A 25,807-nucleotide genomic window follows, 5' to 3' on the forward strand; every position below is an offset into this window, starting at 1 on the left:
ACCTTAAAAATCTGACAGACATTTTCACACGGTTCAGACAAGCAGGTTTGAAGCTGAACCCAAAGAAATGTGAGTTTTGCAAATCTGCAGTCAAGTATATGGGCCATATTGTTTCACGTGATGGACTGGCACTGGACCCAGTCAACTGCCAACGCATATGTGAGTGGCCTGTTCCAAGATCACCCTCTGAGGTTCGAGCATTTCTGGGATTGTGCTCTTATTACAGACGTTTTGTGCACAAGTATGCCTCCATTGCTCATCCTCTTCACAGACTCACTCAAAAACAGGTGTTATTCGAATGGACAGAAGAGTGCTCCACTGCATTTCAGACATTAAAGGATGCACTCATCTCCTCCCCTATAATGGCTTTTCCCAACTTTCATCAGCCATTTATCCTGAGTACAGATGCATCTAACTATGCAGTTGGCGCAATTCTCTCTCAGGTTCAAAAGGGACAAGAAAGGGTTATAGCGTATGCTAGTCATGTTCTGACCCGCTCAGAGAAAAAGTGGTCTACATATGACAAAGAACTTTGGGCCATTGTCTGGTCAGTCAGGCATTTCAGACACTATTTGAGTTGTAATCCATTCACGATCATCACTGACCACCGCCCCCTTCTCAGTCTAAGGAAGCTGGATGTCACACATGACCCTACAGGACGACGAGGTCGTTGGGCTTTGGAGTTAGATCCATATCAGTGGGCAGTAATACACAAGGATGGAAAGAAACACACAAACGCGGATGCTATGTCACGGATCCCTCCCTCACAGGGGGACACAGCGGTCCTAAAAGACACAACACCTTCTCTACGGGACGACCGTGCTTCTCCTGTTGGACTGAACACACCTTCTTCACTTCCGGCGCTGCAGGACATGCCAACGCAGCCACCATCTGTGGTAAGCACAACAGCTCAGGTGTGTGTATCGCAAGACAGTTCTGTTATTTGGACTGCTAACACAGATGTTGACTTGTTGATAAACACATTCTCTAATCAGGGAAATGACATTTTAGCTGAACAACTTTCTGATCCCATTCTTTCAGATGTGTACACCTGGGTACAGCAAAATGAACGTCCGTACCTCAGACATGTTAAAGGTAAAATACAGAGAAAACTGTGGTGGCAGTTCCCCAAACTCGTACTGTGTAATGACTTGCTCTGTCGGAAAGCCCACACTGCACCAGGACTGCCAGCTGTGTTTCAGGGGCTTATTTCCAAAACACTCATCACAGAGACAATGAACATTTTACATGGTAACCCCTGCTCTGGTCATTATAGTGCAGATCGCACATTCAAGAAAGCTCTGACTATGTGCTATTGGCCTAGCATGAGGGGTGATATCGACAATTTCTGTTATGTGTGTCATACATGTGAGGCTTATAGAAAACCTGTACCACAGCTCAGGGCTCCCTTACAGTCAATACAGGCTGAGAGACCATTCCAGTTTGTGTGCACAGATATTACTGAGCTGCCCTCCACTTCACAGGGACACCGTTATGTTCTTGTAGTGCAAGACCACTTTACAAAATATGTCAGTGCATTCCCTATGTCAGATCAGAAAGCGGCTACTGTGGCCCAACTACTGTGTGAACGTTACATTCCTGAACATGGGGTTCCAGAAGAACTTTTTTCAGATCAGGGACGACAGTATGAATCAGATATTGTCCAAACAATATGTCAGAGACTGCACATAAAAAAGAAAAGGACCTCACCATACCACCCTCGTGGTAATGGGATGGTGGAGAGATTTAATAGGACTTTGAAAGAACAGTTGGCTAAACTCATTCATCAAAATGGTGGTGAATGGGATCACTATTTGCCAGCAGTGGTTCTCTCTTTTAACTCCACCCCACACTCAAGTACTGGTTACTCACCTTATTTTCTGGCTCATGGCAGGGAGCCTCGTCTGCCTGCTAATGTGACTCTGTCCACACCAGTAGTTTCACTAACACCACAGAACTATGGTGCAGAACTAGTGAAACGGCTTGACACCGTTTTCCAGGCCGTTCGCTCTCATCGTGAGGAACAGAGACTCAAGCGTGAGTACTACTTCAACAAGTCTGAAAGATTCAAGCCTTATCAATGTGGGGATCTCGTCTGGATGGATGATCCCACTACACAGAGAAAGAAACTTGACCCTAACTGGACTGGACCTTACAAAGTTGTCTCCTCAGACGACAGGAGGCTCTTATATGAGCTAGTGGATTTGAGACGTGCTGGGGCTGGACACAAAGTGGTTCACTATGATCGCTTAAAACCATATAGATCCTCTGGGGTTACATCCCCAGCACAAGTGGAGAAACCTGTGGTTTCACGGCATATGGAGACTCTTCCCAGGTATACCGCGTTATCTGGTTCACTTCCCTTACATCACGGACTACCTGAGACTGGACAGGTTGTTGCCCCTGCCTGTCCCTCTGTTCCACTGCTGAGGAGACCATCAGGTCGGGTCTCTCATGTCCTGCCACAACCCAACCAACAATCTGTTGCTGCTCCAGCAGTATCTGGCGAGACACGTGGCTCCTCTACAACTCGTTCGGGACGGGTTGTTCGCAGACCACAGAGGCTTTTGCTGTGAGTGCCCCCCCCCCTCACCTGACGGAAAAGGGACTGTTTTGCATCTTATATGGACTGTTGTTTACATTTGGTGGGACACTGTTTGAGTTTTTCACTATGTTTTGACATGGTCTTTGTTAAAAAAAAAAAAAAAAAAAAACATACATACATATCTTTAAAAAAAAAAAACGAAAGAAAAAAAAAAAAAGAAAAAAAAAGTGGTTGATGTTTGTCGTGGTGCACACTAATGGTTATTTATGGTTATTTAAATTTTCTGGTTACCTGTCAGTGACGGCTAAGTTATTTTCTTGTTCGTTTTGAGATGAGATTTATTTTTCATAACTGTTGAAATGAGGACATTTCATTTGAAGAGGGGGAAGAATGTAAGAGGAGATTTATTTTTGTTAAGTTTATTTTGGTAATTCATGGTTCAGTATTTTATAAATATATTTTGGTATATTCTGATGTAAATCAGGGACTATAGTTAGATTAGTCAGCATACCTGTTGTGATTAATATGTTTTACATAAGGCGGAGTGATACCGGTGGATGTTCAAAATTCCTACTCTGTTTTTGGGTCATTAAAGTACACGCGAACTCCGAAGCCGTTGTCCCCGTCTTTTCTCTTACTCACGACCCGAAATAAGACTAATTTACTCAAGTAAGGCTTCACTCAACACCAGCCTTACAATAGCATACAGGGTTATTCTCACATACTCACGGATTGTTACGGAAAACTGCAAGAACCCTTGTGTTCTTTTCAGAACAATTGACTCTGTCCTGAATGCCCTACAGCCTGTTTGTTTAGAAACATCCATCGATGTGTGTAATAGTTTCTGCACTTTTTTATTGATAAGATTGTCTCTACAAGAGCTCTGATTTCTCCACCTGCCGTTGACCCCTCTGTCTCTGTTTTTAGCTCAGCTGTGTTCAACAGTTTTGAACCAGTGTCGTTGTTAATGTTAGAGGATGTGGTGGCCCATATTAAACCGTCAGGCTCCCCTCGTGATGTGGTCCCCCCCGACTTCTTTAAGGAAGTTTTTCCTACTATAGGGCGGGCTATTTTGATGATCATAAATAGCAGCCTAACATCTGGTGTTGTCCCTGCAAGCTTTAAACATGCAGTAGTGGAGCCTCTGCTGAAGAAGCCTGGTCTTGACAGCACTGTTTTAGCTAATTTCAGGCCCATCTCCAAGTTGCCCTTCATCTCTAAAATCCTAGAGAAAATTGTATCTGCTCAACTAAAAACTTTCCTTGATGAACACAGCATTATGGAGGTTTTTCAGTCTGGTTTTAAAACGTTGCACAGCACGGAAACTGCCCTTTTAAAAGTTTTTAATGACATTTTAATGGCAAATGACAGCGGCAACTACGCAGTACTTGTTCTGCTTGACTTAACCTCTGCCTTCGACACCGTAGACCACAAGATCCTGCTGAATTGTCTACAGCAGCTAGTGGGTATTGATGGTAGCGCCTTGGACTGGTTTAGGTCCTATTTAGACAGGACAATGTGTGTCAGTCTTGGGGTCCGCTCTTATACGGGGTCCCACAGGGCTCAATTTTAGGACCCCTGCTTTTTTCTTTATACATGCTTCCTCTAGGATCTATTTTGACAAAGCATGGTATTGATTTTCATTGTTATGCCGATGACTGCCAGATATATGTCCCCCTTAGGAAGAGCGATGCCTTCTCCCTCAAACCCCTGCTGGCATGTCTTGATGACATCAAAGCCTGGATGGCCCTAAACTTTTTAAATTTTAATGACAAGAAAACAGAAGTGATTGTGTTTAGCCCTAGCAGCTTCTGCTCATCCTCCTCCGTCAATCTGGGTCCTTTGGGAGTTCATGCAAAGTCTTCTGTGACTAACTTGGGTTTTAAAATTGACAGTGATTTTAAACTAGAGAGTCAAGTTAGCGCGGTAGTTAGGTCAGGTTTCTTCCACCTTAGGCAGCTGGCTAAGGTGAAGCCTTTACTAGCACAACAGCACTTTGAAACAGTAATCCACGCCTTCATCACGTCTCGCCTGGATTACTGTAACTCTCTTTATCTTGGAGTCAGCCAGTCCTCTCTTGCGCGTCTCCAGTTAGTTCAGAACGCTGCTGCTCGTCTGCTAACTGGAACGCGTAAGAGAGAACACATTACGCCCATACTGGCCTCCCTCCACTGGCTGCCTGTGCGTTTTAGAATCTATTTTAAGATTCTCTTATTTGTTTTTAAATCTTTAAATGGGCTTGCTCCACCCTACCTCTCGGAGCTTCTTCACCCCCACGCCCCCGCCCGGTGCCTCAGGTCACCTGACCAGCTGCTCCTCGGGGTACCGAGGTCCAAACAAACGCTAAGAGGGGACCGAGCCTTCTCTGTTGCTGCCCCCAAGTTGTGGAACATTTTACCTCTCCACATCAGACAGGCCTCCTCACTGTCTGCTTTTAAAACTGACCTCAAAACCCACTTTTACTCATTGGCTTTTAACCCAGTATGAGACCTCGCTCTGTTTTTAGTGGTTTTATGTAATTTTATTCATTTATTTAATTGTTTTTATTGTCTTTTGCTGTTGATTGTTTGTCCTCTTATGTACAGCACTTTGTTTCAGCTGTGGTTGTTTTAAAGCGATTTATAAATAAAGTTGAGTTGAGTTGAGTACTCTTCAGAGAACAGGTAGTCCTTGTCTCCTGATCATCAAACGTCCTGCTTGGTTCCTGTATCCAAGAAGTCGTCACCATGGGACCTCGAAGACTATGGACCAGTGGCCCTCACATCTCACGTGATAAAGGTTCTGGAGAGACGGGTCTCAGCCACCGGAGGCCACAGCTGAAGTCGGTTCTGGATCACTAGAGTTTCCTTATCAGCTCCATCTAGGAGTTGTTGTGCAACTCAGGTAGCTAAGCTGATCAGTTATCGAAGGCTATTAATGAATATTTTTAATAATTATTAATAATTAATAAAGTCGACTATTTATCAAATTGAATTATCAAATTGATAATAATTCTCGTAGGGGCACCACCCTGGGCCTTAATTCAGGGAAATGATAACTTAACAGCAGAATATCAGTCTCAAAGTAATTACTATACCCAGTTATTAATTGAAGGGGGTGAGATCCGAACACACACTTCGTCACCCAGCCTTGGCGGCAGACATGCACAGAATAAACAGAGACGACTTTTTGCGATCAGAAATTTATTCACACTAGTGTCAAACAGTTGGTAAACAACACTTTGAATAAATTCTGATGGTTCAATTACACAAATAGAGACACAAAATCATAAAGGAAAAAGGAGGGGTTCTTCGGATCCTCCGGGTGGAGACTGGTGTGTGTGTCTGTGTGTGTGTGTGTGTGTGTGTGTGTGTGTGTGTGTGTGTGTGTGTGTGTGTGTGTGTGTGTGTGTGTGTGTGCGTGTATGCGTCAGAGCAGAGTACGCTGCGCGTCACGCGGTCTGGGGGCGGGTCACGCCGCGGTACATGAGCACGTAGCCCGGAGGGCGTGCTACGTCGCGCTACGTGAACACGCCTCCCGGAAGGCGGATCACGGCAGTGCAGCCGTGAGGGAAAATATGACGGAAAGCGCCGCAGACCACGGATAAAACAACGGTGAAACACCACGTGGATCTGACGCGCAACCGGGTTTAGTGAAGAGAGGGGGGGAGGAGGAGCGGGTCAGCGGACCGCGCTCGGACGTCGCACCGCCGTGCCTGCGGGATCTCCGACGCGTCACACAGATGCGCGGCTGCAGGTGGTCACACCGCAGCCGGGGGGGACCCAAAAAGGGGGTTTGTGAGCTCTAACGGCCGGTTCGGTAGATCGGCCGCAGGTCCCACTCGAGAACCGGGTCGGGAGTGAAGCCCCACCCGCTCTGAGATACAGTCGGGAGCCGCGGTCCGATCACTCGGCGGTGAAAGCTCATGTAAACAGGCGTACAATACAATCAATACGTCACACAATGCATAAACTCAATAAACAGTATCAAAACAACCGAAATAAACTTTACTAAGTCTGCCCAGACACTAATTTGCCTCTTACTTTGCAGTAGATGTGGAAGAGCAGCCGCTCTGTTTGAGGAGGAGGAGGAGGGGGGTTGCGTCCAGCCCGTGGGTGCAGTATAACGCTCCTTGCGCGTACCCGGGGGGGGGACTCCGTCTCGCCCCGTCCGACTCTGAGGGAAAAGGAACACAGGCAGGATTGCAGGACCGGCGACCCTTATTACCAGCGCCTGACGGTCTCCAGTGGCCCTTTGTGGCGGTCGGTGCCGGGCCCCAATGTCGGGATGCTCCAGGAAAGACCTTTCTACCGCGGTGGCGCCCACGGAGTCGGCTGGCAGGGTGCCCGGGGCAGATGCTGCGCTGGTTGGATGCGGGAGTCGGGCTAGGAAAAATTGCACCTCTGCCAGCAGGCAAAAAGGCCGGGCAGACAAAAAAGGAAAAAGGAAAAGAAAAAGAAAACTTGGAGCTAAACTCCAAGTTTTGGCCTGATGCCAAAAAAATGAGAAGTGGCAACGGAAAAACGCAAAAAGCAGAGAAACGAAAAAAAAGCAGAGAGAGCATCAGGTGGTTGCTCCTTTTTATAGTCTCTTGAGGGTGGGACTGATCAGCAGGCAGTGCCCCCCACTCCCCCGGCCGGTTGAGGCCTGGTGTTTGGGCTCTGGTGCGTCCGACTCCCCCAGGTGTCATAAAACCCCAGGGAGTCTGTTCCCTGGCAGAAATTCTGCTGATTCACTGTTTTGACCCCCCTCTAGGTGTCATAAACCTTAGTTCTGTTTTCGTGGACCGTCTTTGATCTGGGCATAAGCGGGCCATATCGAGCCAGGCCGCAGGGGTCGTAGGCAGACCATCTCGAGCCGGGCGCAAGGGTTATAAATTGGCCTGAGCGAGAAGATAGCAGCAGGGCCATAAACTCTGCTTTCAGGAAGGAGGCCGGGTCTGGCTTTGCTGGAATTTGATGACAGTGTAATGTTCCTCCGATCGCACATGTGATGAATTCATCATCATATTTTCACATGGGCTGAGCCCAACATTCCCCCCTTCGAATCGACGGCCGGAATGCAGGGTGTGGTTGTCGAATCTAACAACGGTGCACCAGTCCATGTGATGCAGTTTGTTTGGCAGAGGGGTACAGTACTTAAAAGTTCAGAGGTTAGCATAGTGTTGGAGGCTTTGTCTGGGCAGATCGAGGCACGAGTCTGGGCAGACTGACATACTCTATGCTATACGAGGCTAAAATCATAACAGCACACATCAGACATATTCAAATGATAAGCGATTCACCACATCAGTGGTTCAGTGTTATTACTAAAACAAGTGGAGGTAGGTAGAGATAGAAGATGGCAGTGAACATAAAGACATTTCTAAACACTAAATGATTTGACTACGTAGTTCGGTGTCGTAACTGGACACGTGAGGTAGGTAGGGCTAACACATAATAATGAACATGAAGAGAAAAGAAAAACATTTCAAACAATAAATGGTTCAACTACGTAATGCGGTGTCATAACTAGACACGTGAGGTAGGTAGAGATATAACATAATAATGAACATGAAAGAAAAAGAAAAACATTTCCAACAATAAATTATCCGACTACGTAATTCGGTGTCATAACTAGAAATGTGAAGTAGGTAGAGTCTTACTTCCCTAATACTTCAAGATACCCTGCCCCTCCCTTTTTCAGGAGTGGAGGATTTTCACTTTTGGGTCAGAAGTTGTCAATCAGCTGCAGACGAGTCATACAGCTCGTTCAGTGCTCTGGCCAACAGGTTATATATGGCACCCCCCCGGCCTGCTGATCTACGACGTCTGCGCCGTCTCTTGGGCTGTACGCTGGCGTCAGCATCGGCGTCAGCATCGGCGTCAGCATCGGCGTCAGCATCTCTGTCGCTCTGTGGACAACTGTCAGAATCTACAGTGGGACGTCTCTGTGTTTCTCACGCCAGCTGGGCGTATTCACGTATTTGTTGCATGCTGAGATCTCTCATCCTGCTGCAGTAAAGAGTTACCTTACATCGCACGCTTTCATAGAGGTTATGTAGGAATAGAGACTTAAAATGACGATAATTCTCCAAACCGGGAGTGTTGCGTCCCTGGAAAAACGCAGTTGTCAGACGCCAGTAATAATCTTTGGGGGTTTCTGACTCCTGGTGCTTAATTGAAGAAGCAGCCAGAGTAGCTGAAGCCCAGTCGGTTTCAGAAAGATACTCCTCCAGCAAAGCCTAACGGAGTGCTTCATAGCATTCTCTGGTTTTAGCTGGAAGGGATCTTATGAAAACACGAACGCTCCTGGCTGTGGTTTTCCAAAGAAGCCTTACCTTTTCTCTAGAGGATGCATGAGGTAAATCTTGGAGGCCATCCTGAACCTCATCGAGATAATTCTCAATATTTGACCTTGGACCATCCGGGTCAAAGTGTTCAATGTCACTGGCCAGGGACTCAAGGTCACGGAGACGCACGCCTTGTCTATGTGGTGGGCCAGGGTCGTCTGGTCCACCAGAACGTTCCTGATACACCTGGTCCCTGTGCCGAGAAGAATAATTAGTTCTCGCCTTGTGTGGAACAGGTACTCTTGTAACGGGTCCGCTCGAAGCTCCAAGAAAATGGAGCCACGCTGGGTTGAGAACAAGCATGTGAACCGCGAGCCACGGCTCGAATCAGAAGTTAAAGTAGATCAACTCTCCTGGGCAAAAATCAGGGTCGGAGGGGGGGTTTAAATCACCTGACACAAGTTTTTGCCCATCAGGGAAAGGTTCCCGGAAATTTGGATTTACGACCTTCAGATTATGAGGCTGGCTGCCTTTCGGACTGAGCACCTCATCTTGAACGCGCGAGGCAGTGGGCCTGAAGGTGAACGGGGGGGCACGCTTTAAGTCTGACCCCCCTTGCCTCATTTTGCACCTGGGTGGCTGCACTTTCATTTCATCCCAAGTGATAAGGTCTGGAACGGTGTCAGTAGCGTTTGGGCTACTGGCTGTCCCTCTGGGCTCAGACAGGATAAGCAGGCTAACTGCTGGATTCCTTCTCTGGCCCCCTGCTGGCCGTGGGTCAGTGTGAGATTGGTCACGCCTTTCATCACACTGCTGCACATGATTGTTATTGATCGGGACGCCGGAGAGTTGATCTACTTTAACTTCTGATTCGAGCCGTGGCTCGCGGTTCACATGCTTGTTCTCAACCCAGCGTGGCTCCATTTTCTTGGAGCTTCGATCGGACCCGTTACAAGAGTCCAGCGACTGCTCATGGAGGTCAAGTGACTTTTCCCGGAGGTCCAGCGATTGCTCACGGAGACTAAGCGACTGCTCAAGGAGGTCTAACAACTTCTCACGGAGGCTAAGTGCTTTCTCACGGAGCACCCATGACTGTTCATGGGGGTCCTCGACGCGGCTGAGCTTACGTGACTGGAGCTGGGTTTTACAACTAAGCACATCTGAGAAGAATGCTTTTCTGGGAGAATTCTTAATTAAAGAGATCAACTCCTGTATCCGATCACCAGCGTTACGTTCATAACTATGGAAGTTATTCGCCTCCTCTGAGGCGCTTCGACCAGCTTCTTGGATTCGTGCTTGGGCCTCTCTTAGCAGGCCGTTCAAGCGCTCAATCTCTTCCTGCAACTCGCAGTGTGCCAACACTTCCCACTCGTATTTTTGTTGCCACTTGTGTTTGTTTTCCCCGTTTCCACGGTTTCTTGGCAAGGCTAATGAGCTCCGTTATCCTCTCTTCGCAGGTCGGGAGGTCATGGTTATTTATAACCCTCAGTTCTTCCCTGGATGCCTCGATCAGGCTTGCTACTACCATTTGCGCCTCTGGGTGCATGCAACCGGAAGTAGTGTGGGTAACCGGGCTGCTCATCGTGGCGTCTAAAGCGGGGGTTCTCGGGGACGGAAGGGAACCGGGCGAGTACTTCTTATTCAACCGAACATAGAATTGCCTAATGTTCCTTCTCGTCAACCGTTTATTACCTCAACCGGCTATTGCGTCCAATACGATGAGTCTTTTGACCTTTACACCACACGGCAGTTCATAGTCCAGATTAACGCTCAGTAACGAAGCAAGCTCACGTTCTCACCCAGCTGGGGATAACTTAGACCAACAACAGACCATGAGAGACCGGATAACGCTCAAAAGTTTGCCAGGAGATTACCGTTCAGTAACAAAGTCAGTTTACGTTATCATCCAGCTTAGACAAGACTAGACTGACAACAGACCATGGGAAGTCGGACACACTCGGATTTATACCTGAGAGGAGCTGAGATCCTGGTTATCATCAAAGAGCTTTAGATAACCTATGTGGAAGCAGCAACGCTGACAGTAATGCAAAGCAGGGAAGGGGGAACGAAGAGAACCCGAACCAAAAAAATTAATAAATAAATAAATAAATAAATAAATAAAACAAAAAAATTTAAATAATCGAGAAAAAAAAAATATTAAAAAATAATAATAATTGACAACAAAAAAAAAAAAAAAAAAAAAAAAAAATAATAATAATAAAAAAAAAATTAATAATAATAATGACAATAGAAATGGTTAAACTGATCGAATTAAATCGAACGGGAGGTATTTAACCGAGACAGCAGCTGAAAGGTAAATTTGTATTACCAGCATCATCCTTTTTTATTTACCTGCAGCTGCGGTCTGCCCTAAAAGCATATGGAGTACCCTGGCGATCCCCCCCCCAATCCCATCCCATGTTGCGCTGGATTGAACCCACTCAAAATTCACGTGGATGTGTTTCTAGAATATATCAACATCTACTAAATGCGGTTAAAAAAACACTTCCTGTGGAGTCTCTGTGGAGCCGGGAGCTCAAACAACTAGGTTATCAACCGAACTGGGATGTGATTTGGTCTAATCGGGATATGTGGCTCATCAGCTCATTCAGTTCAAAGTTATTCATAGGGCCTATGCCACACCCTATAGGAGATACCAAATGAAATTGCAACCACATTACCACTGCCAATTCTGTGCCACTCCCACCCCGGGGTCATTTCTCCATATGTTTTGGGAATGTCCGGTAGCAGCTAACCTCTGGTCCCATGCTAATACCACTTTGTCTAACTTGCTGGATATTCAATATGTTCCTGACCCATGTCTGTGCCTTCTTAATGACGACTCGGCCTGCCCTCTCAGCCGGGTACAGAAAAGGATGCTCTTTGCAGGCTTCACAGCAGCTAAGAAAGCTATAGTGAAACACTGGTTTGAACATGATCTGCATTTAGCCGCTTTCTGGCTGGGAGCGCTACGGAACATTGTAAACTTGGAGCTCACAACAGCACGTTTGAACCGGGCTCAGCCCAAAACGGTTCAGGCATGGAGAACTATGGCTATGGGACTGTTGCCGCTATAGTAATAGGGAGTGGCAGGCTGCCAGCCTGGATTCTTGGCATGCACTCCATATCGTTGTCCGTGGACCCCCCCCCCCTTTTTTTTCTTTATTTTTTATTTTTTATTTTATTTTTTTTCTTACGTCATTTAGTTGTGTTTATGTACTGGTACTGTTGTTGCATACTGTGGTTGTGATTTGTTGTACTGTGAGTACGAGATAAATAAAGAAAATTTTTTGATCACAAAAAAAAGAATTTGTCATCATTTATGACAAAGACACAATTGATTCAGACTATTGTCTCAAATTTTGGGGTTCATGCTCAAGAAGATCAACTTTCAAGGACAACAGATTTTATTTGAAATATGTCAAGACATCAGAGAGGTGTATGGATATAAAACTGTTTATGTTTATGTTCTGGATCTCTGGAAAGCGTCTAGAGACAACATCTGTTGTATTAGACGCTATATAAATAAAATTGAATTGAATTGAATTGAAAACTATTCATCTGATCTAAAATGAATGTTGGATGAATTTACCTCCGTCATGACTGAATGTAAATTATGATTTTACTTTTCCAATTAATTGTATAACATATAATAAACTGCAGTATATGAGCACAGTATTTCTTTCTTTAACCATTTTAAAGGTATGATACAATGTAAATGTTATTACTTTATGGGTATTTATATATTTATTGTACCAACACATAAGTGATAACTATGGATTTCATGTAAAGTACTGGACTGAAATCACCACAATGACCATAAATAACCTTGTTAATGAGTTTATTGTTTAAAGCCATCATCAATGCAACAAGAAGGAAAACATAACTGTTGAAACATTTCAGGAGAAAAAGAAACAGAGAGAGAGAGAAGTATAAGAGTAAAAGCAGGTTGAGAGTCCCAGGGAGTCAGGTCAGGACTGGGAGCACTGGTCTCTCCTCAGGGTCTCTGAGACTGGAGTCTGGGAGCCCTGGGTGGCCTCACAGGTCACAGAGAGCGCCTTGGTCCACTGGTCTGCAGGGAGTCTCAGGGTGCTGCTCCAGCTGTAGTGGCCGTCCTCCTGCAGCACCCCGGGGCTCCTGCTCTCCTCCCAGCTGCTGCTGCTGCTGCTGCCGTCCACCTTCCAGGACAGACTCCAGTCTGAGGGGAAGCCCTTGTTGGCCAGACACATGAGTGTGGCCGTCCCCTGCTGCAGCTCCCCACTGGACAGGACTGTCAGGGAGGGACGGACATCACCTAGGAGACACCACTCAGGTTAGAGGACAGGAACCACCAACAACACACACTGGGACACTGTAACTGAGAGGTGAGTTTTGAACTGGAAGAAGTTTCTGTCAGATGTTTTCTGCTCCATCAGTCACTCAGAAACACATTGTTTCACTTCCTTTCAGAAACCTCTCATGCAGATCAGCACAGAGAATCATGATCATGTTTCAGCTGAAATAGGACAAATGACAAAACCTGCAACTTATCATAAAGGTTTTTATCAGAAAACTAAGCAATGATAAAATGAAGTGAAACAAAACTGACAGAAAAAGAGATCACAGGTTTTAAACATTTTCATCTGTCAATTTTACCCTGAATCTGGGCATGAAGTCTGAATTTCAAGTTATCACTGAACAACTCTTATGTTTGACATCTGATAAGTTTTAGAGAAACAATTAAATTTAATATTTTCTGAACACTAACACTAATATTTGAAAAATGTAATTCCAGAAGAATATTTTGCTGAATATCTTAACTCGAGTTCTGACTTAGACTACATGATATTAAATAAACAATAGATACCTGAAACTAAAACTACTGTTAAAATAAATAAATATAAGGTTTCAACAGTTTAAAGAAGAAATGTTGAAGGTAAGTAACAATATTCATTGATATTTAAATACAGTTTGAACTTACTTCCAAACTCCAGTCTGGATCCTCCACCAAACGTGTACCACAGTGATACAAACTGATGAAACCGTCGTACAAAAACCTCTGACTGCAGAGAGACACGCTCTCTGACTCTGAAACAAACAAACTCTACAAAACATGTCATTTTTTTCTATTCAACAGCTAATATAACAAATATGTATTTATACATGTAGCACATATCCAAGCTCATTTTTATTTTCTATGTAACATTTTTTTAATTAAATCTTCTTTTTCTTTTGACATAAACAAACACTTTTCTTGAAAAACTTCCCAAAGTTTGTGACTTGTAGAAACTCCATATTCTTATGTGTAACAAACTAAAACTCAACTATCAGTTGGATTTCATTCATGTGATTTATATGAAGTTTATAGTAGATGTCACGCAGGACACTTTAGAGACAAAGTAGATAAACTGACAAGTCCAATTACATAATAAAAGTGTTTAGTAGCAATGATGTTCTCAGGGATTTATGCATGAGGAGAAGAAATCTATTTACTGTGACACAGAGATGGTGAAAAGAATCATGAATATAAAAAATGTGACTTCCTTTGAGAACTGGTGACCAATTCAGGGAGTACGACCTTTGACCTGAACAGAACTGGAATACTGTAGACTTCAGCTGATCCCTGAGACCAGATGGATGGATGGATGGATGGATGGATGGATGGATGGATGATGGATGGATGGATGGATGGATGGGATGGATGGATGGATGGATGGATGGATGGATGGATGGATGGATGGATGGATGGATGGATGGATGGATGGATGGATGGATGGATGGATGGATGGATGGATGGATGGATGGATGGATCTCAACACTCAATCTTTCCTACTCCCAAAAAATTAACAGACATTGAAATAAGAATGTCCTGAAGAGTTAATCTGCATCATATTAGTTTATAATGATGTTTTCAAACTTGATACCTTCTTGATATCGTGAACCTATTGATCTATTGATGATCATCATCATCATCATCATCATCATCATCATCATCATCATCATCATCATCATCATCATCATCATCAGAGTTATGAAGTCTCTGCTGGAGTCAGTGGGAACATTTCCATAGAAGCACTTTGCATCAGCAGCACCACGCTCCAGTGATCTGGGAGAGTTTATAGTCCTGACACTTGAACTCTGGATGACTGACAGCTGTCCTTCATGACAACAGAAGACACAGAAATCCTCCTCATCAAAAACATGACTCTGATCTGCGTCCTCATCTGGACTCTCCTCTGCTGCTGCTTCACAGGTAAAGTCCAGAGAATCCAACTCCTCTCCTCTATGAACATCTGTCCCTCTGAAATGAAGCTGACAAAACCATGAAGCTGTTTTCTGATTGTGTCTCTGTTTCCTCAGAGTCCAGAGGTCAGGTCACAGTGACTCAGCCTGGATCAGTGACTTCTGCTCTGGGAGGCTCCGTCACCATCAGATGTAAAACCAGTCAGAATGTTTACTATCCTGGCTCCAACTGTTTATTCTGGTACCAACAGAGAGATGGAGGAACTCCTAAACTGCTCATTACTTATGCTACCATCAGACAATCAGGAACACCAAGTCGTTTTACAGGCAGTGGATCAAACTCTGACTTCACTCTGACCATCAGTGGAGTTCAGGCTGAAGATGCAGCAGTTTATTACTGTCAGAGTGCTCATTACATCAACAGTCAGTATGTGTTCACACAGTGAAAAACAGTCGTACAAAAACCTCCCTCAGTCAGACTGAACAGAAACTGAACTGACTGATACACTTCACTGAACACACACACACACACACACACACACACACACACACACACACACACACACACACACACACACACACACACACACACACACACACACACACACACACACACACAAGCACGCACCCACGCATGCACACACACACACACACACACACACACACACACACACACACACACACACACACACACACACACACACACACACACAAATTCAACTAGGTTTCAGGTTAACTTTATGTATTTAAAATGTATTCCAACACTCATGTGTTCATCTTCTGTGATTTTGTTCATGTTTGTTTCTACCAGATTTTCCACCAGAATGAAGACGAGTCATTCTGGGACGGTTAGATCAGTAAAGCTTAGTAATGACCTTTCACCTCAGCTTCAGAAAGTCTTGATAGTGACATGACTCCCTAGTTAGTAGTGACTGGTTTATAACAGAGAGGTTTTACGTTCACATACACTCCTATCCAGGCTTCATTCTGTCTTCATCTTGTGTTTCATTCTTTTATTGCAGGGTCCGTACCTACTTTTCAGAGCAAGCTAAAGACTCAGCTCTTTCAGGAGCATTTCTGCATTTAGTAAACTTCTCTGCTCATCAGATTGAGTTACATTTGTCCATCTGGCCCCTCCTGTGTGATTTCTTGCTTGTGTTGTTCTTTCAGATGTAAGTTGCTTCGGATAAAGCGTCTGCTAGTGGACAGTAGTAGTAGTATTAGTATAAACAAACTGTGTCCATCTCTGCCTGGTTAAACATGACACAACCACCAGACTTGTGGAGGTTAATAGATAAAGAAATACTATAACACATGTAGCAGGGCGAGTGCTACGGGGGCCTGACCGACAGGACAGAGAGGACACGGAGTTTCAGTGCACAACCACTTTTTATTCACCAGCCACCAACACGTGCTTCAGCTCCTTCACAGCAGACGAGCGACCTCTTGCTGCTGTGCAGCCATGCCTTATGAAGGCAGGCAGGGTGGAGAGGTTGATTGGGCCCACCTATGCCCTAATCAACCTGAGTGCCTGCAGCTCCTCCACCCTGCCACAACACAATAATAGAAATATTAATAAAATGAAGCTGCTTCTTTAATCCTGCCAGTGTCTCATAACCTCCATGTCCAAGTTCAGGTCCTTTCGTTTGTTTTTGTGGGTTTATTCTGGAGATTTTCAGCTCAGTGGTGGAGCCAATATTTACAGGGAACAACTACTCATACATGATTGAACACAATGCTTTTTGTCAGATTCTGATACAAGTAATTAATCACAACTTTTTCCAACACTATTAAAATAGAAAGAAAACATTTGTGAAACTTCGTACAAAATGTTTAATTATTTTTACTGTACTGAAACAAAACAATTCTTCCACACACAGTAATTGAACAACTCCCGTCAGACAAATGTTAATTTCCATGTCTAAAAACAAGTGAGTTCCATCCATCCATCCAACCATCGTCCGCTGCTTGTCCGTTCCCGGGTCGCGGGGGCAGCAGACTCAGCAGAGATGCCCTGACTTCCTTCACCCCAGACACTTCCTCCAGCTCCTCCGGGGGGAGTCCGAGGCGTTTCCAGGCCAGCCGAGAGACATAGGGCCAAATCCACAAAAGGATTGCGCGGCTTTTGCGGCCGCTAAACCGGTGCAAATGAGACAAAAAGAGAGCGTCTAATTCACAAAGCACCCGCAAAGGGCGAATTGCTCCACAAACTGCGCTGCCAAGCAAATAGTGGCAGTCTGCGCCTGTGCCATTTGCATGCATGCAAATTAGGTAATATTCATACATTCGGCGCAAAATTGCCCCCTTTCTATGCAAATAAGCCTCATTGCAAAAAGCACCTAATTCACAAAGGCGAGCACTATTTGCCACACGCAAAAATAGTGGAGCAAATACCGTGTTTCAAAAGCGTGTATTAAACTGCGCGCAAACTCCTCACTCCCCATCTCTCTCTGTTTCTCTCTATCTCTTCAATGTCATTCAAGCCTGTGTGATACTGAATGATATTAAGGGTGAAATCTACATTCAGACATGACTGTAGACAGTCAGATCAAGTGGGGTTGTGGACTTATCTCGGATTTAAAAATAAAAGTAACAGGACGGAGCTCAGGATTCATCCATACATAAGGGGCTGCTTTATAACAAACAATTCCACCATATAAACATATAAATCTAGAATGTGTGTGTTTAACAGCTAACCTGTAGGTGTGTGTAGCAAAACAAAGAACATGAATTACCATTAGATCCTGATCTGATCCCGATCCAGTGTTAATGAAGTTACTGGTGCTGTGCCTTGTGCGTAAATGCGCACAGCCTCTTAACATTTGACATTTCATTAGCTTATGTCATACAGACACTGAGGTCTTTTGATGTATGTGTGGAGATGATGGCTATGTTCTACCACACGATGGTGGCCAGTGCACTCTTTTTTGCTGCTTTGTGTTGGGGGGGCAGCCTTGCTATCAAAAACACCAGGCGACTGAACAAACTGGTCAAAAAAGCGGGCTCAGTGTTGGGCAGGAGTCTGGACCCGCTAAGATCTGTGGTGGAGAGGGGGCCCTCTCCACAGCCTCCCGGAGCCACAGAGGGGCAGCAGCTGCAGCGGTCGGGTCCGCAGCCTCCGCTCACTGCGCAAGGAGCGGTTCAGGAGATCCTTGCGTCCCCGCAGCAATAAGACTGTTTAACTCGTCCTGAACTCAGTTTCACACACTCACCTCTGCCACAACTGGACTATATTTTAGTTTGCACTTTACATGATATTTGTTTAAAAACCTTATATGTTTATTTTAATATTATGAATGTGCTTTTATTGTCTGAATGGAAGTGTGGTTGGTTTTTATGTTCATGTTTTGATGAGCTGCTGGACGGTTGAATTTCCCTTTGGGGATGAATAAGGTTCTATCTATCTATCTATCTATCTATCTATCTATCTATCTATCTATCTATCTATCTATCTATCTATCTATCTATCTATCTATCTATCTATCTATCTATCTATCTATCTATCTATCTATCTATCTATCTATCTATCTATCTATCTATCTATCTATCTATCTATCTATCTATCTATCTATCTATCTATCTGCATGAGAAATACTAGAAGTACAAATACGTGAAAGTTGAGGCTATTGTGCTCTCTGCAGTTTTCATTAGTGACCAATCTGTGTGCTGAAATACGGAGAACACTGGAAACAGCTCCGCTCACTCAGACAAGTGCAAATTGCACTCAGCCGCAAAACTTTATGGGCGTGTTTGCGCCAGTATATCATTAGAGCAAAATCTTTTGTGAATAGGACCTTAAAGCAGGGCAAATTGCGGGCGATAATGCAGCGCAATTCACAGCGCTATTTGCGGGCGCAATCTATTCTTTGTGGATTTACCCCATAGTCTCTCCAGCGTGTCCTGGGTCTTCCCCAGGGTCTCCTCCCGGTGGGACATGCCTGGAACACCTCCCTAGGGAGGCGTCCAGGAGGCAACTGGTACAGATGCCCAAGCCACCTCACCTGACTCCTCTCAATGTGAAGGAGCAGCGGCTCGACTCCGAGCTCCCCCCAGGTGACCGAACTCCTCACCCTATCTCTAAGGGAGCGTCCAGCCACCCTGCGGAGGAAACTCATCTCGGCCGCTTGTATCCGCGATCTTGTCCTTTCGGTCACTACCCAAAGTTCATGACCATAGGTGAGGGTAGGTGCGTAGATTGACCGGTAAATCGAGAGCTTCGCCTTTCGACTCAGCTCCCTCTTCACCACGACGGTCCGGTACATCGACCGCATAACTGCGGACGCTGCACCGATCCGTCTCACGCTCCATCGTTCCCTCACTCGTGAACAAGATCCCGAGATACTTGAACTCCTCCACCTGAGGCAGGACTTCTCCACCCACCCGGAGAAGGCATGCCACCCTTTCCCGGTGGAGAACCATGGCCCCGGTCTTGGAGGTGCTGATTCTCATCCCTGCCGCGTCGCACTTGGCCGCAAACCGCCCCAGCACATGCTGAAGGTCCCAGTCCGATGAAGCCAACAGGACAACATCATCTGCAAAAAGCAGAGATGAAATCCTGAGGTTCCCAAACCGGAACCCCTCCGGCCCCTGGCTGCGCCTAGAAATCCTGTCCATAAAAATTATGAACAGGACCGGAGACAAAGGGCAGCCCTGCCTGAGTCCAACATGCACCGGGAACAAGTCTGACTTACTGCCGGCAATGCGAACCAGACTCCTGCTCCGATCATACAGAGACCGGACAGCCCTTAATAGAGGGCCCCGGACTCCATACTCACCGAGCACCCCCCACAGAATGGCACGAGGGACACGGTCAAATGCCTTCTCCAGATCCACAAAGCACATGTAGACTGGTTGGGCAAATTCCCATGAACCCTCGAGCACCCTGCCGAGGGTATAGAGCTGGTCCAGTGTTCCGCGACCGGGACGAAAACCGCATTGTTCCTCCTGAATCCGAGGTTCAACTATCGGCCGTAATCTCCTCTCCAGTACCCTGGCGTAGACTTTCCCCGGGAGGCTGAGAAGTGTGATCCCCCTGTAGTTGGAACACACTCTCCGGCCCCCCTTTTTAAACAGAGGGACCACCACACCGGTTTGCCACTCCAGCGGTACTGTCCCCTTCCTCCATGCGATGTCGCAAAGGCGTGTCAACCAAGACAGCCCTACGACATCCAGTGACTTGAGGTACTCAGGGCGAATCTCATCCACCCCCGGTGCCCTGCCACTGAGGAGCTTACGAACTACCTCAGTGACCTCGGCTTGGGTGATGGACCTCAGTGGAAGGCATGTCAGTCGGGTTGAGGAGATCCTCGAAGTATTCCACCGTCCGACGATGTCCCCAGTCGAGGTCAACAGCTCCCCACCCGCACCATAAACGGTGCCGGCAGAGTACTGCTTCCCCCTTCTGAGGCGCTGAACGGTCCTCCAGAATTTCCTCGAGGCCGACCGAAAGTCTTCCTCCATGGCCTCCCCGAACTCCTCCCAGACCCGGGTTTTTGCCTCCAGGACCGCCCGAGCCGCGGCTTGCTTGGCCTGCCGGTACCTATCTACTGCGTCCGGAGTCCCACCGGCCAACATAGCCCGGTAGGACTCCTTCTTCAGTCTGACGGCATCGTGTACTTCCCGTGTCCACCACCGGGTTCTAGGATTGCTGCCACGACAGGCACCGGAGACCTTGCGACCACAACTTCGAGCCGCCGCGTCGACAATGGAGGCAAAGAACATGGTCCACTCGGACTCAAATTCCCCCGCCTCCCCCGGGATCTGAGAGAAGCTCTCCCGGAGTTGGGAGTTGAAGATGTCCCTGACAGAGGGCTCGGCCAGACGTTCCCAACAGACCCTCACAATCCGTTTGGGCCTGCCTGGTCTGTCCAACCTTCTCCTCCGCCAGCGCACCCAACTCACCACCAGGTGCTGATCAGTTGACAGCTCAGCCCCTCTCTTCACCCGAGTGTCCAAGACATGCGGCCGAAGGTCAGATGAAACGACAACAAAGTCGATCATTGACCTCCAGCCTAGGGTGTCCTGGTGCCACGTGCACTGATGGACACCCTTATGCCTGAACATGGTGTTCGTTATGGACAAACTGTGACTAGCACAGAAGTCCAACAACAAAACACCGCTCGGGTTCAGATCGGGGAGGCCGTTCCTCCCAATCACGCCTCTCCAGGTATCACTGTCATTGCCCACGTGAGTGTTGAAGTCCCCCAGTAGAACAATGGAGTCCCCAGTTGGAGCACTATCAAGTACCCCTCCCAGGGACTCCAAGAAGGCCGGGTACTCCGCACTGCTGTTCGGCCCGTAGGCACAAACAACAGTGTGAGACCTTTCCCCGACCCGAAGGCGCAGGGAAGCGACCCTCTCGTTCACCGGGGTGAACTTCAACACATGGCGGCTGAGCTGGGGGGCTATAACCAAGCCCACCCCAGCCCGCCGCCTCTCACCCTGGGCAACTCCAGAGTAGTGGAGGGTCCAGCCCCTTTCAAGGAGCTGGGTGCCAGAGCCCAAGCTATGTGTGGAGGTGAGCCCGACTATCTCTAGCCGGTATCTCTCAACGTCACGCACAAGCTCCGGCTCCTTCCCCCCCAGCGAGGTGACATTCCATGTCCCCACTGTGAGGGTTTCAGTCCGGGGATTGGATCGTCGAGGCACCCCGCCACGACTGCTACCCAGTCCACATGGCACCGGCCTGCCATGGTCCTTCCTGCGGGTGGTGGGCCTACGGGAAGGCGGGCCCATGTCGCCGTTTCGGGCTGAGCCCGGCCGGGTCCCACGGGCAAAGACCTGGCCACCAGGCGCTCGCCTACGAGCCCCAACCCCAGGCCTGGCTCCAGGGCGGGGCCCTGGTGACGCCGATCCGGGCGACTTAACGGTCCTTGTTTTTCTTCTTCTCATGGTAGGCTTGTGAACCGCTCTTAGGGCCCGATTTACTAAGATCCTAAATAAAGAGTACTAAATTGCGTGTGCACTGAAAAAGTTTGCGCGTGCTGTTTGCGTGTGGTTTGCGGGTGATCAACTAAGATTGCGTGCGCAATTGATAACAGGTGCAAACAGCAGTATTTAAATGAGGTGTTGCGTGTCTTAAGGTTTGCAAGCGCAAAATCTGCGCCATGGAGAGTGGATGGAACGCACAGTCACAAGTCACAAGCGCAAAATGAAATTTGACGAGTTGGAGTTAGAGATAGGCTATTAGTGGAAGAGGCAAATAAACATTTAACGCAGAAGCATAATTCAGGCGAAGCTGCAGTCTCTGCGCTGATCCTGACACAGCGGGTCGGAGCGGATTTGGTCATGATGTTTAACCTGTGTTTTGTGATTAATAAGCACGGGTTTTAATTAAATGTAATTTACGAAGGATGATTTCACGTTCAATAAGATAAGTAATCAATAAAATACAAAGTTTTGGCACAAAGGCTTGGCCTGCTTGTGGGCGAGTGGAGGGGGGCACATTCATAAATAATAAAATAAATTTTAATAAAACTTGTGCAACCATTTTTAAAATAGCATGCAGCAGAATAAAGACTCTCTCTCTGCATATTCTTTGATTTTGGATGTCGCCTCCTTGCCACAATAACAGCAGCAGCAGATTAGCACCTTCCTTTCGAACGTATTAAATACAGACGCAATCACAGTACGCGCAATTACTTTCAGGCTTGGTAAATCTCATTGCGCGTGGTAAATGGAGCAATTTGCATCTTCCCCTCCCAGTATTTAGGATTTCTGCCGGGTACGCCCCATATTGATTATTCATCAGGGCAAAAGTACTAACTGAATTGCGTGTGTAATTTTGCGCATTTCAGAGACGCAGTCGTCTTTGCACGCTGTTAGTAGATCAGCTGGCACTTTGGTTTGCGGGTGCTGTCAAGTTTGCACAGGTTTTTACACACGCAAACCTTTAGTAAATCGGGCCCTTGGAGTTAGAGATAGGCTATTAGTGGAAGAGGCAAATAAACACATTCATGAACTACAGCAAAGAAATTTAAACATTACCAAAAGAAACGCAATATCGGAGAAAACCTGCGATAGAATAAATGCAGTTGGTAACACAAAAAACGGAAAAACGTCTGGTTTTTCATATTTCAATTTTAGGCACAGATCAAAAATACGAAATAGAAAAACGGGCCACTGGACTGAATTTGATTTTAATATTTAATTGGTCGGGTTTGCGTGACCCGGCGGTGCTCAGCATGATCTGAGGAGAAAAAGACATCAGACACAGAGCTGGAGAGCGCTTTGATTCAATCTATTTATGAGTTAAGTTTTTATTCAGATGTCCACAGTATATTGCAAATATTATATATTATATAGCAAACACTGACAGTAAATGTGTGACAGACGGGACCGACCATCATATGGCCGTCGATTTAACGCGAAGCATAATTCAGGCGAAGCTGCAGTCTCTGCGCTGATCCTGACACCGGGTCGGAGCGGATTTGGTCATGATGTTTAACCTGTGTTTTGTGATTAATAAGCCCGGGTTTTAATTAAATGTAATTTACGAAGGATGATTTCACGTTCAATAAGATAAGTAATCAATAAAATACAAAGTTTTGGCACAAAGGCTTGGCCTGCTGGTGGGCGAGTGGAGGGGGGCACATTAATAAATAATAAAATAAATTTTAATAAAACTTGTGCAACCATTTTTAAAATAGCATGCAGCAGAATAAAGACTCTCTCTCTGCATATTCTTTGATTTTGGATGTCGCCTCCTTGCCACAATAACAGCAGCAGCAGATTAGCAACTTCCTTTCAAACGTATTTCATTTCATTTCATTTCATTTTTATTTATTCCATATCATGGGAATAGTTCACATATGTTCCATTCCATGATGGAATTAAATACAGACGCAATCACAATACGCGCAATTACTTTCAGGCTTGGTAAATCTCATTGCGGGTGGTAAATGGACCAATTTGCATCTTCCCCTCCCAGTATTTAGGATTTCTGCCGGGTATGCGCCATATTGATTATTCATCAGGGCAAAAGTACTAAATGGATTGCGTGTGCAATTTTGCGCATTTCAGAGACGCAGTCGTCTTTGCACGCTGTTAGTAGATCAGCTGGCACTTTGGTTTGCGGGTGCTGTCAAGTTTGCACAGGTTTTTACACACGCAAACCTTTAGTAAATCGGGCCCTTAGTCTGGCCCGTCACCCAGGACCTGTTTGCCATGGGAGTCCCTACCAGGGGCGTAAGTGCCCCTGACAACATAGCTCCTAGGATCATTCGGGCACACAAACCCCTCCACCAAAGTAAGGTGGCGGTTCAAGGAGGGGAACAAGTGAGTTGTAGTTGATTAATAATTAGCTGCTGCTTCTTAGTTTAGTATTTTTCAGTACATTTTCTTTCACACATAAAGGACAACAAACATGCAAATTTGTGACTATCCAAGAAATACAAGACCCACTCGAGGATCATCCATGATCCGACTCCACATCTCCTGAATCTCTTCCCAGGTTCAGCCCCAGTCTGAATTTCATTTATTGAATTTCGGGGAAATTGAAAAAATTGAAAAAATTGAAATGTTCCAGTTGTTTCTGGCTTCCTCGTCTCTTTTCACTGGACGATCCAAACTTTATTCCTTTTTTAAAGTTTCACACTAGCATTTGTCGAGAAGCATTCGATGTATTCCTTCCATCACCACTCAACAGTTTTGATAGCATACAGGGTTATTCTCACAGACTCTTCAGGGAACAGACCTGGGGTCCGTTCCACAAAGCAGGTTTAGTGAAAACTCTGAGTCTGTTAACCCTGAAATGAGGGAAACTCTGAGTTTTCCGTTTCACAAAGGGAGGTAAATCAAACCTGAGAGAGAGGGGTAACTCTAGCCTGTTTCACAAAGAGAGGTAACTTAAGCTCTCGGTCAGTTACCGTAGTAACAGGCTCTCTGAACCTAACCTGGTCGGGACAGCAGCTGCTGATCTGTACATAGAAATACCACATTTGTTTATTGTTTATTTGTTTATTGTTTATTTTTATTTATTTATTTTTTGATACCAAAGAGCGAAATTACCGGAGTCAAATTCCTTGTTGGACAATGTTCGAACCTGGCCAATAAAGCTGATTCTGATTCTGATTCTGATTCTGACCAGGTTTTCTCCCTCAGTGGCGTCAATTCAGCCAATGGGCCTTTACGCAATACGCATCCGTTTTCTGCACCACGGACAGCAAGCGGCAGTTAGAGAGCAGAAAAAGTATCTGACAAACGCAATTTAACTCATTCGGTTCACTTTATTCACTATGTCAGTGCAACAATATCACAGGAACATCCAAGTTTAACTTTAAACAGTTAAAGTCCAATGCAAAGAGGAGAGGGAGGGAGCAGAAGACAGAAAGAGAGAGAGAGAGAGTAAAAATAAGTCAAATATTTCCCTTAAACAGATTTATAAGAGGGTAGGGTGATTTGATATCTTACCTTAAAATGAACTTGCATAATTAATCCATCAGTGGCTAACAGCCTCGTTAATATCTTCTGCTGCTGGGGCAACATTGGCCTTCTTTCTTTTTTTTTTTTAATTGCGTGGTTGGGGGGGGGGGGGGGGGGGGGTAATACCTAGTGAAATCCATCATGTTGTTCTGATATGCATTTGTAGTTATTTTATATGTATTAAGTAATAGGATAAATCAAAACAAATAGACACAGAGTAATTCCATAAATGTATTAAAAAAAAAACGTTTACATTTCCCCCTGAAGCCGAGGTGTGGCGACTGTCGTACCCAATTGACGGCCCTGATCTAAATGCTATGCTCTCATACTCGCCATACGCACGTATTAACACTTCTAACTCCAGTGGC

The 25,807-nt window shown here is 45.9% G+C and overlaps 1 gene segment (V, D, J or C); it reads right to left on the reverse strand.

Annotated features, from left to right (window-relative positions):
- Positions 1-12,766: 12,766 nt before the first annotated feature.
- Positions 12,767-13,894, reverse strand: LOC133460855 (Ig kappa-b4 chain C region-like). The segment is given in 2 exon segments: positions 12,767-13,089; positions 13,756-13,894. Coding segments are annotated over 2 exon segments (462 nt in total).
- Positions 13,895-25,807: the final 11,913 nt, after the last annotated feature.

Source organism: Cololabis saira, chromosome 15 (assembly GCF_033807715.1).
Source record: "Cololabis saira isolate AMF1-May2022 chromosome 15, fColSai1.1, whole genome shotgun sequence".
Classification (NCBI taxonomy): Eukaryota; Metazoa; Chordata; class Actinopteri; order Beloniformes; family Belonidae; genus Cololabis; species Cololabis saira.